This window comes from Solanum stenotomum, chromosome 1 (genome assembly GCF_019186545.1).
Source record: "Solanum stenotomum isolate F172 chromosome 1, ASM1918654v1, whole genome shotgun sequence".
Lineage (NCBI taxonomy): Eukaryota > Viridiplantae > Streptophyta > Magnoliopsida > Solanales > Solanaceae > Solanum > Solanum stenotomum.
The window spans coordinates 17,166,468-17,184,804 of NC_064282.1; the positions used below are offsets into that span (position 1 = coordinate 17,166,468).

The following is an 18,337-nucleotide window of genomic DNA, read 5'->3' on the forward strand; positions in this document are numbered from 1 at the left end:
TTTTTGTTAGAACTCATATTTAATTATATGTAAAGTATAATATAAAAATAATAATAACACAAAAATTAATGACGAAAAATAAAATATAAATATTATGAAACGAATGTACCAAACGTCTGCGTTAATAGCAGACGTTATAACCGATTCTTGAAGCTTGTAGTTTGTTGTAACTTGTAACTTGTAATTTGGAACTCCAATATTTGATAGCAAATATAATATGAAAACTTAGATATATATATTATGATATATAATATGAAAACTTAGAATTGAAATATATGTATTATGATATAATATGAGACTTAAATGAAATAAAATATTGAGATTTGAGACTTAAGATTGAGAGTAGAGACTTGAAAGAATATAAAAAATAGATGAGAGAATATATGATTTTGTAAGAAATAATAAGGGATAGAGGGGTATTTATAATATTAAAAGTGGATTAAAGTGTATTTATAATAACTTGAGGGTTTAAAGTAAATTATTAAAAGTAGGGGTGGTAGGGGGTGTTGGTTTGGGGGAAAAAACTGTAAAAATATCCGTTGGGGGGGCCCACTAGCCGTTGCCCAACGGATAGAAATTTTTTTTTAAAAAAATAAAAATAAAAATTGTTAGGGGATCCCGCGAACCGGCCGGTTCATCCGGGCCGGGACCGGGCCGGGTCGACCGGGACCAACGGGTGAACCGGACCGGTACCGGTCCCCTAATCCCGAAATCCCCATCCCACTGTATTCAAACGGGACCGGGTCCGGCGGGCCGGTTCTCGGACCGGTCGCGGGCCGACCCGGTCCCCCTGCCACCCCTAGGTGGGGTAGGTGTATTAAGGACATAGTCAAACAAGAGTGTAATTAATGAAAAATGGATTAACCTAAGTATAACAAACTTTGAGTAAAAAATTAAAGAACTCTAATTTTTTTTTCCATTAAAGTGCAAAAGCTCACAAATATTACTCCTTTCTATCCATATTTACTTTGTTTATACTCCATTTGTTCCTAATTACTTGTCCATATTTCCTTTTATAGTTATCCCTAATTATTTGTCCATTTTGACAAATCAAGAAAGAATATTTTTTTTTTATCTATTATACCCTCAATTAATTATTTGAAAAAGGTATAACTTATTGAAAATCACAAGTTTTTAATTCAACCACCTCATAATTAATAGGGGTAAAATGGTAAACTCACTATGTCAATTATTGTTTTCTTAATAGTGTGTTAATTCAAAAGTGAACAAGTAATTAAGGACAGATGTGGTATTTGATTTGACATACCTTGTAAAAATAATTATTTAATTATAATACTATTAATTAATTTAAGTCATTCTATTCACATGTGAATTAAAAATAATTATTTCTTAATAATAAGGATAAAGTAGATATACATATCTTTTAGTTTTCCAATTTTGATAAGTAAATGAAGATATTTATTTTTAGTATAATAAACAAGTTATATAAGTGGATGGAGGGATCAATTACTTGTTGACAAATTGGTACGTTAACTAGTATTTTTTCCTTTTAAAATAAGTGTCTTTTTAATTTATTTCACACGCATCAAATAAAATTATAAATGTGAGATTTAGTTTATTGAGTTACCTTATTTTGGAACCTAGAGTATATTTCAACTTGGGAAGAGTTGGCTTTTGTCTGATTGTGGAAAGTGTGAGGTAGTTGGTTAATGCATTGATAGGTGGGAAAAAAAAAACAAAGGCCATGATGTTTTAAGGCCTTATTTTCAATAAAAGTTATTCCCTGTGTCCCTAATTACTTGTTAATTTTTTCTTTTATAGTTGTCCCTAATTACTTGTCTATTTTGATAAATCAAGAAAGGATAATTTTTTTTTGCCTATTATACCCTCAATTAAATGACTAATTACTTAGAAAAATGTAGAACTTTTCATCCACTTCATAATTAATATGGATAAAATGGTAAACTCACTATGTCATTAATTATTTTCTTATTAGAAGTGTCAATTCAAAAGTGGACAAGTAATTAGGGACAGAGAGAGTAGTTTATTTCATAAAAGTTACTAGTATTTACTAAGCCAAATTTTAATGAGGGGAGTTTCTTGATTTGGGGAAAAGTCATTAAGGTTTTTGTGTGTTTGGAAGTATGAGTAAGTATGGGGTGGTTTGTTGGTGACAAAAGCTTGCAGTTAATTATGAAAGGTTGTTGATTTTTACCAATTTTGGATGGTAGGAGAGATTTATGAAGGATCTCATAAATATTCATTGAATCTCCTCAATCTATTTTTATATTCTAGATATACTCCCTCGTTCCATTTTAACGGTTATTTTAACTTTTACTTTCTTGTTAGAAAAAACAATATTTTTATTTTTTTTAGTTTTTCCTTTTACATATGGTACATATTCTTATCAATCGCTTTTTGACATTGGAAGAAATTTAGACTTACTCCGTCTCATTTTAACTTAAAATAATAATCCCAAAATAGTTTTACTTTAAAATTCAAGAGTAAAGTTGACAAACATTTCCTATTATATCGTAATATTAAAGAAGCATTATTTTTAATACTGCTTAAATTTTCAAAAAATAAAAAACATTCAATAAATAGGAATAACTTAGTAAACTATATCTAGTATTTATTTTTTAATAGGCATGAAAAGAATTAAAACGATAATTAAAATGAGAAAGAAAAAGTTTGAGATAAGGAGTTGAATATTGAAGAAGTAACCATGAAATGAGGGATCGTTCAGCATGGTGCATAAAAATAATGTTAAATATGATGTATTACTAATATTAACATTAGTAATATTGGTTTTACTTAATTATTTTGAAATTATTTATTATACATTGTTTGATTTTTTATATTCAAAATAACATGCATTTATTTTTTTTAAATACCTTCTACAAATTTAGTGAAAAGACTTTGATTTTTATTTAGTGAAAATAATTTGATTTTTTTTAGGAATAATTATTTATTTAACCATGCTAATGCAAAATTCTTTCATCGTTAATACTATAATTTGCCATGAGAATACAATGAAGACTTCCTTCTTACCATTTTGATGTTATTCATATATTTTATTCATATATTTTTTGTTTGTTATCAATTAGAGAAGTAGATTTTCTAGAAAAATCAAATCAAATAGCTAATAAGCCCTCTTCACTTTGGAAAATTTTACTTTATTTTACCTAATGAAAGCTATATTTTTCTCAACATGAAAGGCATATATGTGTACCTAAATAAAGTAATTCTCCTGCTAAAACGAATTATGACTTGCTTAGAAAAGTTAATGCGTCATAATTATTAATAAAGCATTATTCACCTTTTTTTGATCAATTCTTTTTCCATTGTTAGATTGCATATTTATATTAATAAAATTCACAATTTTTTACTTATTTTCCAACACAAATTTGACTTAGCACGTTTTTCACCTTTCATGAATATTTTTTTTAAAAAAACTTATCCTTCTAGATATTTTCCTTTGGGGGTTAATCAGAAAATTATTTTGCTTCATGCAATGAATTAAACTTCCATATCTTTTTTTTTCCTTTTTCCTTTTTCCTTTTGCAAGAAGATGTTACTTCATTATTATTTCAAAAAGTCAATTATTTTATTGAAGAAAATTGAAATTATGAAAAATATAACTTTATAAAATAATAACTAAAATCAATTAAAAATGCAATTTGATATACTAAAACTTTTACTATTTATAGGGGTACGAAGAATGGCCCGACCACAACCATATAGATTAGATTTTATTCCATCAATCAACTAGCTGAGAAAGAGAAATTACTCTTTGTTTCTCAAAAACATATTCTAATAAGTTTTATTTCACCTTCAATTTATTAATACATGGAGAAAAAATATATATGAAATGAGGCATTATTAACAATACGCTTTCCCATTAATGAATATTTTGAGACCTATTGATAAGGATGAAAAAACCTGATTTATTTATTTATTTTAATTTTCACATCCTTCCACATGACATTTGTTCTCTAAAAAGTCCAAATGCAAATAAATAAATAAATATTAGAGGCACTAGCATAGTTGATGTAAGTACTTTATTTTTTTGAGAGATTATTTTTACAATTTGATCGAATATATATTCTTTTGTTTACGTAATTGTTGACACCCAATTTTGGACCTCGACAATATATATTAATCATCGAGCTTCTTAAATTCCGAACGATTTGAAATAATTAGCTTTATAAAATTCAAAATGTTTTTCAAGTTATTTTAAATTGTTTTGTCACTTTTTATAATTTTTAAAATAATTATGTATATAATTAGTATATTTTATGAATATTCGAAAATCATATCAAAAAAGTTTTAATTTCATTTGAATATTTGGTTTTAGTTTAGTTAATCAATAGTTTATATTTTTGAGTTAATTAGTTTGCAATTAAATTAATTATTTTATAATCGATTTAATTATTTTCATTTCGTTAAGATTAAGAAACTCGTCAATTAATTTATGAAAATTTGTCTTGTTGCAATTTTTAGTCAATTGCTTATCATATTCTTAACCCTTTAAAAGACCAAAAATGGGCCTATTCCCTTCAGCCCATTTCCTCAATTCCCATTCTTCTCCAATTTCCTCAATTCCCATTCTCTTATTTCCAATACCCTACCCAGCCCATGATACCAAAACAATTGTAGGAAGCCCTAATTCAATTCCATAACCTATTACATACAGAAACAATACAACGGTCCAAACAATACATACATCCTTGTACATTTTCTTCTTCTTCTTCAAGCAAAAATCAAAATCCATCCAGCAAATCACGCTGCAACCCGGAAATCTCGCCACCCATCTGCAAAACCCATACCCTAGCAGCCCCAAAGTCAAACCTTCACGTCTCCTTTTCCCCCTTTTCGCGGAATTCAGCTTTTTCCCCCCCATCCCCTTCCACTGTTGTCTGGAAGAGGGGCAGAATGAATTTGAAATTTCACCGGAATTTCCAGCTATATATTGCTCTCTTTTGATCACTGTTCAGGGGGGATTTTTTTTTCTTTGGAAAAGAACTGATAGAGCAATACACCTTAAATATATATACATTCTTCCCTTGTTCGTGAGCTGCTAGTATTCATAGGAGTTTCCGGAAGTTCGAAGTCGGTGGTCAAGTTGTTACTCTTTGTTCATCCTGTCCCTGTTCGCTGCCCACAACAAGGTAAACAACTCTTGGCCTCTTCCCTTCTTTTTTCCGATTTCGATGAGTGTTAAATCAATTAATATTTGTAGTTGGTTTATGAGCTGATCTTATATAGTTTGAGCCTAAGTTTCTCTTCTCCGTAGTCTTTCTGAAACTATTATGTGTATTTCGTATTCAAAATGATTTTATCGTCTGTTTGATCTGCTTTTCTCTGTTTATAGCTCTTCTCGAGTTTTTCTTAGCTGATTTGTGCTCATTTCGATTTCTGTTTGTTTATTCGTTAATCATCTTAATACTACTCCGTCCATACTTGTCGAAATAGAGTCTGTGTTTGCCTGTCATGTGTTTGGAGGATGCAAATGAACCAATCGGTTATGTTTAGCTATTCTCGATAAGAGTTATTCTAGTTGCTAATCTGCCTGAAGAATGCAAGTTTGTTTATATCGTTAATCTCGATTCGTGCAAATATGATTTCATAGAATATGTGGCTTTAATTTATATCGGTCATTGTCTCCAATTCATCCCTTGAATGCTTTGGTCGTCTGGTAGGTTGACTTGATGAAATTTCATAGCTTAGTTGCAAGTTTGCCTGTTGATGCTACTGTTTTTAGAAGAGTTAATTCGGCTAAAATGATGTACCATGGTCTAAGTAGTTAGGATGGATAGCATGCTTGATAATGTCTTTGTATTGGATACATATTCGTTTTTGAATGTTATTTTTTATTGGTCTGCTATTAAACCTCTTCTGTTATTGCAACTTTAGTTACAAACAGATTTTACTTTATTTTAATCTTAAATAATGGCTTAGTTCACTTCCTAGCATGTATGCTCTTCCTCGATTTTTTTATCTTTTTTTTTTTCTCTTTCTCTAGTGCACAATGTTCAAAGATGTGTTTCCTGCTTTTGCTTCAACAATATATCTAGTAGCTTTGTCCATATTTGATTTTGTTTCATTCCTCCTTGTTTAAGCTTATTTTGTTATAATAAAGTTAGTAATTATTAGTTATGTTGCCTTCATTATTCTTCATCTTGGATGTACCTAATTGTCATTGTTCCATATTAACATTTTGATTAGCATTAGCTTTAAATAGGGGGCTGCTCATTTTTCTTGCATTTTATTTCATAGATTATAGTTCTTTATGTGGAATTTATCTTGTTTAAATCCTCTATGATTGAGTGATTATGCATAAATGAGATTTTGTTCCCTATTTTGCCTTTGACGGAAAGTTTTCTTCGCCTATGGTTTATGTGATTTGCATATATTATATAGAATTTAAGGTCTTGGTTGCTTGCATGTTAATAAGAAGCCTCATCTGTAGTAGGTTAAGGTGGAATGGCTATATATTCTTTGAACTATTGTTGAGAATATATTTTGTGTCCAATTGGGTATTAAAATCACTTATAATAATTCCTTTATCCTAGTTCTTAGTCAATTATCTAGCTTGCCTTGAAGAAGCTCTTTGTAATATTCAAATGGGTTTCCTAATATGTATTGTTCAAGTGTGATTCATGCTCGATTAATTAGGTGAGTATTCATCTGGAGTTAGTTGGATTGCTTTTCTTTTATCGTCAAATAGATAATGTGGTCAATAGAAATATCACTGTGTATATATATATATATATATATATATATATATATATAATATTATTTTTGTTTTCATAAAGTCACTAATGCTCATTATTTATATTTCTTTGCATGAATGGCCTCTCGGGATGAGCCCGACCACCCTATTTTCCTCGCATTCTCTTTGTTGGGCTTCAACCCAACAATTCGAGTCAACCTTAGGTGAAATACAGGTGTTCGAAAGCAAGAGATACATGAAAAGAGTTGATATATACGCCGATATACACTGATATACATCAGTTGTATACCAAAAACGGGTTTTGGTTAAACCCCAAAAAAGTAGCAACGAATTTGGCCCAAGAAAGGCCCAAATTCAACTTCTCTCCGTTACTCTTAAATTATTTAATTCTAATTATTTATTGTTTGTTGTTTATTAACTCTAACTTTAGAATTGTTAATTAACTTAATCGAATTCCCCAAAAGACAAACTATTTCTCTGTGTTATTTTATTTCTAACAAATCTCATTTTATCAACTATTGCATTATCATTTATAATCTTTAGTCAAAACTTTTTTATTTATTTATTTATTTAGTTTAAAATAGTTTTTTTTCATAAACCAAAAAATGACTCAAATCAAAACCAACTAATTTAGTTTCGTTAAAATTCTAATTACTTGTCTATAATTCAAATATTTCAATTAAGGCCCCATGTTCTTAAAAAATAAAAATTGCTCTTTGCTTAACTATTTTCTCAAAGTTAATCTAATAGTGTAAATAAATAAATAAATACTCACTTAGTTATTTTCTCAAAAAAGTTAGTCAATTAATTCAAAATGATTTTTCATACTTTAATTTATTAAATTGGTTTAATATATTCTGAATTGAACTAAATAAATTCTAATTAGTCTAGTTTTATTAATTTTCTAATCACTTGCACCTTAATTCAAATATTTTCATTTTAGGTCTCTTCCTCTAAAAAGATCAAAATAAAATGGTTCATTTCTTAGCTATTTTTCAAACTCAATCGAATAGTGTAAATTATTATATATTATTTTTATGTTAAATCACCTTTTCTAAAAAATAGTCAAAATATATTTTAGTCAAGTCGCAGGTCAACCGCATGTTAGCGGGCACTTCGAATGCTTAAACCCTTCTCGAAGTGTAAATTGAACCCTGAACCTTCTTTGGTATTTTCAAATGATTTTTTCTGTTTAAATCTTTGAAAATTATGAGTTTTCTTAATTTCTTTAAAAAATTAAGTGGCGACTCTTTTCTAAGTATTTTTCTCAAATTGTTTTATACTTAGAACATTTCAAAAAGTGATTTTTCTAAAAATAGGAAAATTACGGCACAACAATAATAATTTTGTATCGTTGCGTCAAGACCTTCCTTTCGTACATACTTTGCATCTAACCCTAGAAATATGGAGGTATATAAAATTGAGGGTGAGGTGGTGATGAGTTAATGCAAATACCTAAAAAAGAGACAAAGTCATGTGAAAATTCACATAAGTTTGCTGGTAATAAGGCAACCTTGAAAGCAAGGCAAATAAAACTCTCTTTTTCAATAACACCTCTCCTTATATTCAGTGGCTTTTCTTCTAAAGTTTTGTTAGGTATCATGTGATCAATTTCTATGTCCATTATTATTAGTCTCACAAAATTACTCTAGTACTAGCCACTCCCGCTATGATAAAAACAACTTTTAGCGATAATAATTATACACATTAACAAAAAATACAAAGGTCTTTAATTATACTTCCTCCGTCCACAATTATTTGGCAGGTATACTAAAAATAGATGTCCAAGATTAATTGTCAATTTAAACAATCAAGAAATAATTAGTCACTTTTTTCCAATTCTGCCCTTAATGATAGTGTAGTTCAATTGAAAAGTTATGTGGACTTTTGGTATTCTTGGTATAGTAGGGTTATATTAGTCAAATTACACATCGTATTAAATTTTCCTTGAGGGGTGTGCATGACCTTACCCTGACAAACAATTGTGGACGGAGCGAGTATTAGTTAATTACATTAGATCCAATACTGCTATAGTTTTTAGGGATATTTACAAAGAGTGCTAAAATATAATTATCACTAATAATTGCGGTTAAAGATTATTTTTAATATAGTGTGCCTGCTTATCTCTACACGTGACTCTTCCAAATCCGTGAAATGTAAGGTATATTTAAGTCAAATCACTTGATCACATCATTAAATTCTATGGATTAATCAAATCTGGTAAGATTAGTAACACCATTTGACATTCGATTAATGTATCCACTTGAACATTATAGAATAATCACCATGTCTTAATTAGGCACCTTAATTTGAGCTAATAGAATCTTTTAATAGTAAATTCTTGTGATTCAGAGATTTAGGGGAAGAGGACGGTGGAAAGAATTTTTTTTTTTAAAAAAAACAAACAAGGAGCTAGGTGAACAGTTTAATAGTTTTATATAAAAAAAATTATAATTATTTTAATGTACAGTGAGCATAGTAATAAGTAATAAAGCATAGAACATGATGGCAGCAGGTTATAAATAAAAAGAAAACAACTGTTGGGACATGATTTGCCTTACTTATTTGCCAACTTGCTCACATGGTTGCCTCACCATATAACTATTTTATTTTATTTTCCTCCTCCCTATTACTATATATATTTATTCGAATATTCTTTCAAAAGTACTACTACTCTTAATTAATCTTCGACTTCAGTGAGCGTTTGACCATGAAAATAAAAAATAAAAAATACTTAATTTTTAAAGTTGGAATTGGAGTTGAGATTGTATATGGTCATACTTTTTGCAATATATGTAGTTAGATTTCGAATGTATTTTAAAAGAAAATTATGAAATATGATTCAAACATAAAACATAGTAATTTAAATGGGGGTTATTGTATAAAAGGATAAAGTTTATACAAGTGAAGAAGTAAAAATAGGTTTTTGGGGTATCGGTTAGTTTTGAATCGTGAGTGGTGATTGATCCATCTCTTAAGAAAGGACGTGGGGGTGTTTTCCAAATTCTTCAAGTTATATTTGAAATTTTTATGACCAAACGCTGATTTTCAAATAAAATGAGAGCTTTTTTTAAAAAAAAAGGTGGAAATTTTTTATGGCCAAATAGGTAATGTTCATGTTTTTTTATTAGGTTTTCCACTATGTTTGGTACCTCAATTAATTCATATTTGTGTTTTAAATGATCCATTAAAAGAAAAATTAATTCGAATTTTCATCATTTTCAGAATTCGAATTCAAATCTCTAATAAAAAGTAGAAAAATTTATTCATACTATCACAACATGGTATAATAGGGACACTCCAATCAAACATAAACAAAATACTTTCTCACTAGAATATTTTAATTGAAAGGTGGACACCAATTAGGCAATTCTATAGTATGATTTATCTTTGGTGTTGTGAATTTTCTAAGCTAATTTATGAGCACATTGCAACCTTATATAGATTAAAAAAAGGTAGATGATGTATCATTATTCCTTTAAGATTCAGACTTCCTAGTTGTTAAGACTTAAGATTAAAAACTTAATATTAAGTGAAATAAATTTGGGAAAATTACTCTACAATTTTATGAATTGTCAATTCAAATAGTAGCTATCATGTGCTACCTTATTATTCATTCTTGTCAACACTTCGATTTGGATCTCACCTCGAGTCATGTAACAAACTTTGAGTCTTCCAAAATTCTTAAGATTCAAGTTACTATAATTTTTAACCATTTAAATTATTGGAATTATAACCTTGATCTAATTTTATTTTCTGTAATTTATCCTGAGTTCCCTATCTTATTTGGATTTGACTTAAATTTAGAAAAAGAAATTCTTGATAGAAAAAAAAAACAGATTTGTTCTTTTCTTGATGGAAAATGTTTGGACTTTTATAAAATAGTTTTTATGCTTTCTTGTATATCACTTTTTCATATGCGAGTCAATTGATCAAATTATATCAAAGATTATGCCTTTTTAGTAGCAACTTTTTTGTCATATAATCTTTCAGCCTTGGAGATTTGCAATTATTAAGTTTTGCATGACGTCAAATCAAAATATATATAGTACCTACATACTTCGACTGTATATGTTGTGTAACTAGGTCACATCGGCCCGATTAATCAGTGGGCCGGACTGAACTCTGTCCTGGTTAGTGGTTACCAGGCCAAAAATGCCAAACTAGCATGACCCTCTTATTTTAGTGGGTTCTGATAGGCCGGTGTCACACTCCATTCTGAAAGAACATGTGATTGGTAATTGATGCCTTAATTTTACGATATAAATCTCACTACTTTAGTATCTAATTATGTATTTTTTTTATGATTTTAAAAATTACCATTCATGCCAGATTTTGGTCCAAATATAATGTATTCAAGTGGATTCACATGTATCTGACTCTATCGTTAGTCTCTCTCCCTATGTATCTGGGTATCTCATGTACATATATCTAATGTGATTCACATGTATTTGGGATACACAAACTCTCTCTCAGGTACCACTCGCCTCTCTCCATGTGTATCTATATTTTAGAATGTATTTGGTAGCACTTGAAATTTGATATGAAACTACTATTAATTAGTGAGACAATATGTAATTATTTCAAACTATAGGAAAATTAGTAAATATGGTAGGAATATTTGTGTAATTAGGTAGTTTTTCCTTAATTTTTATCGTACCACATAAACATACTTAATCATCTTATGAAATCATGAACTTTAATAAGTGAGAATATATGGACCAATGGGCTATCATAACACTCCGTAAATCACAATTATAGCTCGAAACAAATTTATTATGAATACCAAATACAATATCTAAAACGGTGATACTCAATGTTAAATATATTCTTAAAGGAAGTGTACTTAACTATATAGTATACATGTCTTCTACACAAAAGAAAAAAAAGAAGCTCAACTTCAACAAATACAATGAACATCATCTCACATAGACAAATAAAAAGGAGTTGGAAAGCTTTTTTCTCTTCCGGTATAGGCACCATTTTGGTTGGCAAACTGGTGCATAATCTCTCTTGTAGTACAAAATAATTTCTTCTATATGTGAAGTGGATTAGTGCTTGGAGTACTTCTGGAGAACCTCAAAGTAGTCGGGGAAGGTTTTGCGAGTACAACCGGGGTCCTTAATGGTGACTGGGACATCAGCACAAGCAGCAAGAGAGAAAGCCATGGCCATTCTGTGATCATCATATGTATCAATCTCCGTTACGTTTAACTTTTCTGGTGGGGTGATTATGCAGTAGTCTGACCCTTCAACAACTGTTGCACCCAACTGAAGTTTCATCCAGAAATGTCAGAGTAAGAAAAAAAAGAATAATTGATGCAATGAAATATCAAGAACTTCCTCAACATTACACTAGACTTGTAAGCTGCAAATATCATCAAACCAGCTAAGATGTTTACCTTCCTAAGTTCGGTGCATATGGCAATCATCCGCTCAGTTTCCTTAACTCTCCAGCTAGCAACTGAGCAGAGAAAAGAGGGGTATTAGCACAATATAAAGAAAGAAAGAGGGGAAATAATATGACGGCGTGGCTCATCTCACATGAAAATCTGCAACGTTTAAATACTTCATTCCGAAAAAATCTTTATTTCTCATAAGGTCATCAAACAGTTTATATTTTGAAGTTGCTGTGGATCATATACATCAACGAGAAACTACACAAATCTACTTCACACTAGAAAGATCTTCAAACTCGGGAAACACTACTAATTTATCTTCAATCCATACAGATATAGATCATGTCTTAATTTATTAGTTCTCATATCTAACAAAAGTTCGAGTTATAATACTTTCTACCATCACTGGCTTATATAATGTTGGAACTCTTCATTTGCTTTTAACCGCACCCAAATGTGTAGCACATGGATTAGGTTACTTTGTATGGATCCTTGAATACTTTTAGAAACTAGATACAAAAATCAAGCCCAACAGTTAGGCTACATTATCACATCTGATACCCAATACCCAAGTGCATGTAATATAGCATATAGCCGACTCGACAAGAACACCATCAGACAGTTGTGTATTTCACAGAGGCTTTTTAAAATTCAATTCAAGAAATTCATCAACCTATTTTAGCAGAATGGTAAACATGATGATGCGATTAAAGGATGTTTCTACTTGTCAAGTGTAAAATAAAAGATATTAAACAATGTTTTCTTTTTCTTTTTCCCCTTAACTTCCTAACAGGCATTAACCGTTATCATACCAAATTTTAAGACTCAAACGCAAATCTATCTAGAAAAAGTTATCTGATGCATGCCAAATTGAGTCTTTAAGTATATCAAAGGGGTAGCATAACAAAGGACATCGAACATTTACAAAGTGTCTGCATCAACCCAGAAATGATGAGGCATAGAGCCATTCCTCTTGTATTAACAAGAAATTGCAAAAGCTACGACAATTTTCTTCCCTTCTGACCAGACCCCTAAACTACCAGGAAAATCTCTTTGCACATTTTAGTCAGGTTATCACAGCATTTTTAAATACGAATTATGCAGGGAAATGCTCTCATATTGAAGAATAGTGTCCCGGGTCCCAATTGCTTCAGAAATATATCTTAATAAAAAAAAGTGCTTCACTAGGATTTGATACCAGGTTAACAAGGTTAGCCATACCGTCTCTTATGGTAGTAGGGCCATCAGCAAAAAGTGCAACTACAGCAAGAGTCATGGCCACATCTGGCATTTTGTTCATGTTCACGTCAACGGCACGCAAATGTTTCATTCCAGAAGAGTTCCTTGGAGGTCCTTTAACCGTGACACTGTTTTCTGTCCATGTAACTTCTGCCCCCATCTTCTCGAGGACCTCAGCGAACTTAACATCCCCCTTCACAAAGGAAACATAAAGTTCAAAGTAAGTCCCTTGTTAGAAAATTACCTTATGCAGTCACACACTAAGATGTAGGCCGTGAGCTGTGCAACTCTTACTTTTTAGTACTTCCACAAAATTAAGAATAGAAGAGAAATAGAACGTATTATGGCGCTGTCACAAATACCAAGCACAAGATGGAAAAGTCTAGAATGTGATTGCCCCCAAGGTCTTAATGACATGAGAAATACCTGTAAACTGCTTGTTCCACAACCTTCAACAGTGACAGTTCCACCTGTGACTGCTGCCCCCGCCAAAAAATAGCTAGCACTTGAGGCATCTCCTTCCACGAATGCTTTCCCAGGAGACCTATGATATTCTCGTAACTGTTAGCTTCATCGATCGGTGGAACCAGATTATTAAAGACATTAACACAGTGTGAAAGCAGACTTACTTGTACTTCTGACCTCCTTTTACCAAGAATCTGTCCCAGCTACTACTGTGCTCCACAAAGACACCAAATCGCTCCATCAACTTCAGTGTCATTTCAACATAAGGCACAGATATCAGTTTGTCAATTATTTCAATCTCCACATCTCCTAGAGCCAGGGGAGCAGCCATAAGCAGAGCAGTCAGGTATTGGCTGCTGATGGATCCAGAGAGCTTTACCTGATAGATATAAAGGGAGTATAACTTAGCAAGAGCTCAAAAATGGTTATATTACATCTTTCAATACTGGTAAAGAAACTGAGCAAGTAAACCACAGACAACATATAAACATGATTCATCATTATAAAGTTAAAAAATATTGCAGAATCAAATGTATCTTCTTTAATTTAGTAGCAGCGACAAGGAATGTGGAAGAGATTAAATGGAGGGACAAGAGACTTTTGGAGGAAACAAAGACAAAATAAAGGAGGACAGCAAGTTACTTGAAAAATTGGAAGTCTGCCTTTCGCATTTAGGACTTCTCGTTAAGTGGATAGATACTAGAGTTGCATTGCTTGTTATCATACGAGCTTGACACATGCAAGGAAAATATATTGACTATAAACTAATTTACTCTATGGCACGAGGGAGAGAGTGCATGCTTGTTCTTAGACTTAAAGGTCAGTAGTTCTAAAAAAGGTTTAAAATGAAAGAAAATGAAGGTAAATCAGATGGAGATAAAAAATATATTTGTTACAATACAATCAAATGAATTATAAGTGTCCCCTCTCTTATAGCTGAAGCTTTTTAGAGAGGCTGTACACATAATTCAAGATGGTACCAGAACAAGGTTGAGGCTTCAGGTTCAAGTCTCACCACCACTCATTTCCATCTGTAACTCATCGTATACAACTGATGAGAGGGATCTTTTGGCTTTATTACTCAGGATCTAAATTAAGATAATGTAGGCCAGTTTCTCTGAAGTTTAAGGTATGTATTTAACTTCCCAAGAAAAAACGCCATTGCATTTAAAACACTACTCATCATTGTGATAATACTATTCCTAGTTAAGACAATTGTAGTAACAGGCTACCAATTACTAACATTATACATAATAAAATTATAATCCTCACCTTCCCTCCTGGCAGACCTCCCTTGCTGACAATTCGAACTGGGGGACAATTCGTACCAAGGGAACAATCTACCTCTGCGCCAAGCTGCTTAAGACCATCAACCAAATCACCAATTGGTCTCTCTCTCATCCTAGGAACTCCATCAAGAACATATCTGTAGCACCCAATTATTCATGGAGTTATCACCTACTACAAGGTAATAATTTCTAGACCAAAAAAAAAGAAAGAAGAAACAACTCTAACTAAAGAAGAAGCAAACAAAAATATGCTCGTTTCCTGTCTTGTTTTCTGTCACGTTGAGAAAGATGGTAAAACACATGACATACAAAGTATGCATGCATTTCTGAAGCTCTCAAAGCACCACATCCAGATTACTCAACCTTGAGGAGCTAACTGACATCTAATTTATCACCAGCGGCAACTATTATCTAACCAAAAAAGATTAAATTATCGATGTACATTTCAGAAGTTTTGCCACCATTCCCAAAAAATGCAAATTCATGAGACTATCAAAATGGCGACAAATGAAACAGCCCCAAAATAAAAAAAGACAAAGAAACAACACTGGAAAAAAAGAAGAGAAAATAAAAAAGCAAAGAAGACAAAAACAAAAGGTAAGAAGAAGGAACGATTGAAAGACCTTGAATGTCCTCCAGCTACAGTAACTGCTGCTGTCAACGGACGCATTGCTGTTCCTGCATTTCCAAGGAATAGTTGGATTTCTTCCTCAGACTTTTTACCGACCGGAAACTGCCCACCACAACCTTCCACAATTGCTCGTTGGTTTTCATTGTCATCTTCAACATGAAGTCCAAGTGTTTTCAACGCACCAAGCATGTAATGAATGTCATCACTACTCAGTAAATTGTCAACAACAGTCCTTCCCTGAAATTCAAGTGCCAGTGACATGTAATGGCAGCACAAGGTTGTAAGTAACATATATCAAGAATATGAAAGCAAGAAAATGTACACGATAATTAGAGAACAATGGAACATGAATATAATTGTCAGCTTAAAAAGGTTGCACACTCGGGGGCTATGAGTGTATTATACTGTATGAGTTGTTCAGGACACCGTGAGCTTGGGAAGAGAGTTCCCAGTTGTTTAGGACAGCTTATACCAAGAGTAATGTATTTATTTCAACCCTTAGCTCCTCTCCTCACACTTATAGCATCAGTTTTTACCATATACTTAATTTGCATTGTTTTGCATAACATCATTAATGATGGTACTCTAACAAACATCTCCTTGAATTAATTAAGAAAAAAAAAAACACTGTCCAAATTTATGCGTAACCCACCCTAATGCCAAACTGGTAGGGGCAGAAACTCAAAAAGGGAATTGCTGAATCCCCAAGAACCACAACAAAATGCCACAAAAGTTGAACATTTGGCAGATCAATTTGGTTGACAAATTGACAAAATGCAATCATTTCAATAAAACAAAACATTAAGCAAAAAATAAGATGTGCAAACAATTTATGTCTTTTAATATCTTAATATGATTAGTATTGCAAGTAGAACTTCAAAAATCAGCTAAATACCAACGTTTCTTGAAGTGGTAAAAAGCATATTTAAGCTCAATGCAGATGACAAGGTATTTAAATGAAGTATCAAAACCATTGGAACCAAATATATAAACTCAGTATGTTTGGTACGACAGATCTCAAAGAAAATGTTTTTTAGTGTTTGATTACCTTAAACTCAGGAAAGTTTTTTCCTCAATGAAAATGTTTCCACCAAAATGGGACATTTTCCTTTATAAATATCCTAGCTCTTGTCTAATTTACATGTCTTATGGTCATTGTTATCAACTTTTAATACCTCAAAATATCACCAAAAGATTATTCCACTTATCATAAACCGTATACAACTACCATAAGACACCTACTTTTTTTTTATAATCGCGGTGCCCTATTTAACTTGCGCGCACCTCAGCAAATTCCATGGGATACATGCCGCCTCCCACAACCAACAAGTATTAGGCAATTTTGTCCACCAAGGCTAGACAAGATGGGAAGTAATCCCCTATTGTTTTGTCTCCATTTGAAATTGAACTTGAGATCTCATGGTGCTTAGCTCATGTCATTGACCTCTAGACCACACCCTTGGGTGCTATAAGTCACCTACTTTTATACCCAAGCAAATACTGGAAAAAAGCATTTCTGATGTAAACCAGAATGCCACATAACAGACCAAACACACCATGCACACACTCAACTAACTATACCAAAGATAAAAAAGACCAAATCTTTAAGTCAATTCAGTTCATAACCCATTAAAGATATAGCAACCCATAACTCAGCATCCATCAATCAAACTCAAAGGAAAAGAAAAGGGCAAAAAAAAGAGTTGGTTACTTTACCTCAGAAAGGGCAGCAAGAAGGAGAATACGATTGGAAAGGGATTTAGAACCGGGCAATTTAACAGTACCAGATATGTCTTTGATGGGTTCCAGCACAATCTCATGGGGTTTCTCTGCAGTAGCCACTGATGCAGAAATCCTAAAAGGTGACTTCTTCACCACCCTCAAAACTGAATCTTTCTTAAACACCCCTAAAGATTTTGCTGAAATTTGGGTTACTTTCTTTGATCCAAAGAAGAGAGAATTTGAAACAAGAGGACCCTTTTGGGTTTTCGAAAGATTAAAATTCAGATTAAGGGTCTGTATCCCTTGTGCCATGCTACTAATCTGTGCCATTTCTTCTGAAAAACTTCAGCTTTTCCACTCCCTCGGTGTTATTGGAGTTGTTTGAAGACCAAATTTTGGCTTGTTTTTTGAGAAATTTGAAAGTGCAATAAGAAAATAGTTATGGTAGGTAGATTGAAGGGAGATGGGGTTAGGCAATTAAGCACATAAAGAGTCCAATGTCAGCTTCACCAACCACCTTTTGTCTCTGAATTCTTTTCTTCAAAAGCCATCAAGGGTTGTTGAGGTTTGAGGGTAGTTGTGCATTTGACTAAATTGTCAGAATTTGCAAAATTCATCCCTTAATTTTTCAAATTCCTAACTAAACATCCTTAATTTTTCAGAACACACCTCTGCTTGCATGAATTTGTCTGTTTCTGATATATTACTTATTTTACAAAATATTTCAAATCAACTTGGCATATCATAGCAATTCTTTCTTATTAGTTGATTGTATACATAAATTTGTCATGCCTCACTTTGTAATTTTCTTGTTTATTTATCCGTATAAAAAATAAAATGAAGAACTTACTCATATTTTACGGGATCCATAAAATTGTAAGAAGGAAAAGTGTTTA

At 31.8% G+C, this 18,337-nt stretch overlaps 2 protein-coding genes across 2 annotated transcripts in view; both read right to left on the reverse strand.

Moving 5' to 3' along the window:
* LOC125845218 (plasmodesmata-located protein 8) overlaps positions 1–18,337 on the reverse strand; it is a 181,762-nt gene that overhangs the window by 20,718 nt on the left and 142,707 nt on the right. The window lies entirely within an intron of this gene.
* LOC125845015 (3-phosphoshikimate 1-carboxyvinyltransferase, chloroplastic) lies at positions 11,413–18,091 on the reverse strand. Its single transcript, XM_049524393.1, has 8 exons — positions 17,436–18,091; positions 15,712–15,956; positions 15,072–15,225; positions 13,964–14,178; positions 13,761–13,878; positions 13,317–13,527; positions 12,099–12,160; positions 11,413–11,967 (listed from the first exon to the last, which is right to left on the reverse strand). The coding sequence occupies exons 1-8, from the start codon at positions 17,769–17,771 to the stop codon at positions 11,749–11,751; spliced, it is 1,560 nt and encodes a 519-aa protein (XP_049380350.1). The 5' UTR covers positions 17,772–18,091; the 3' UTR covers positions 11,413–11,748.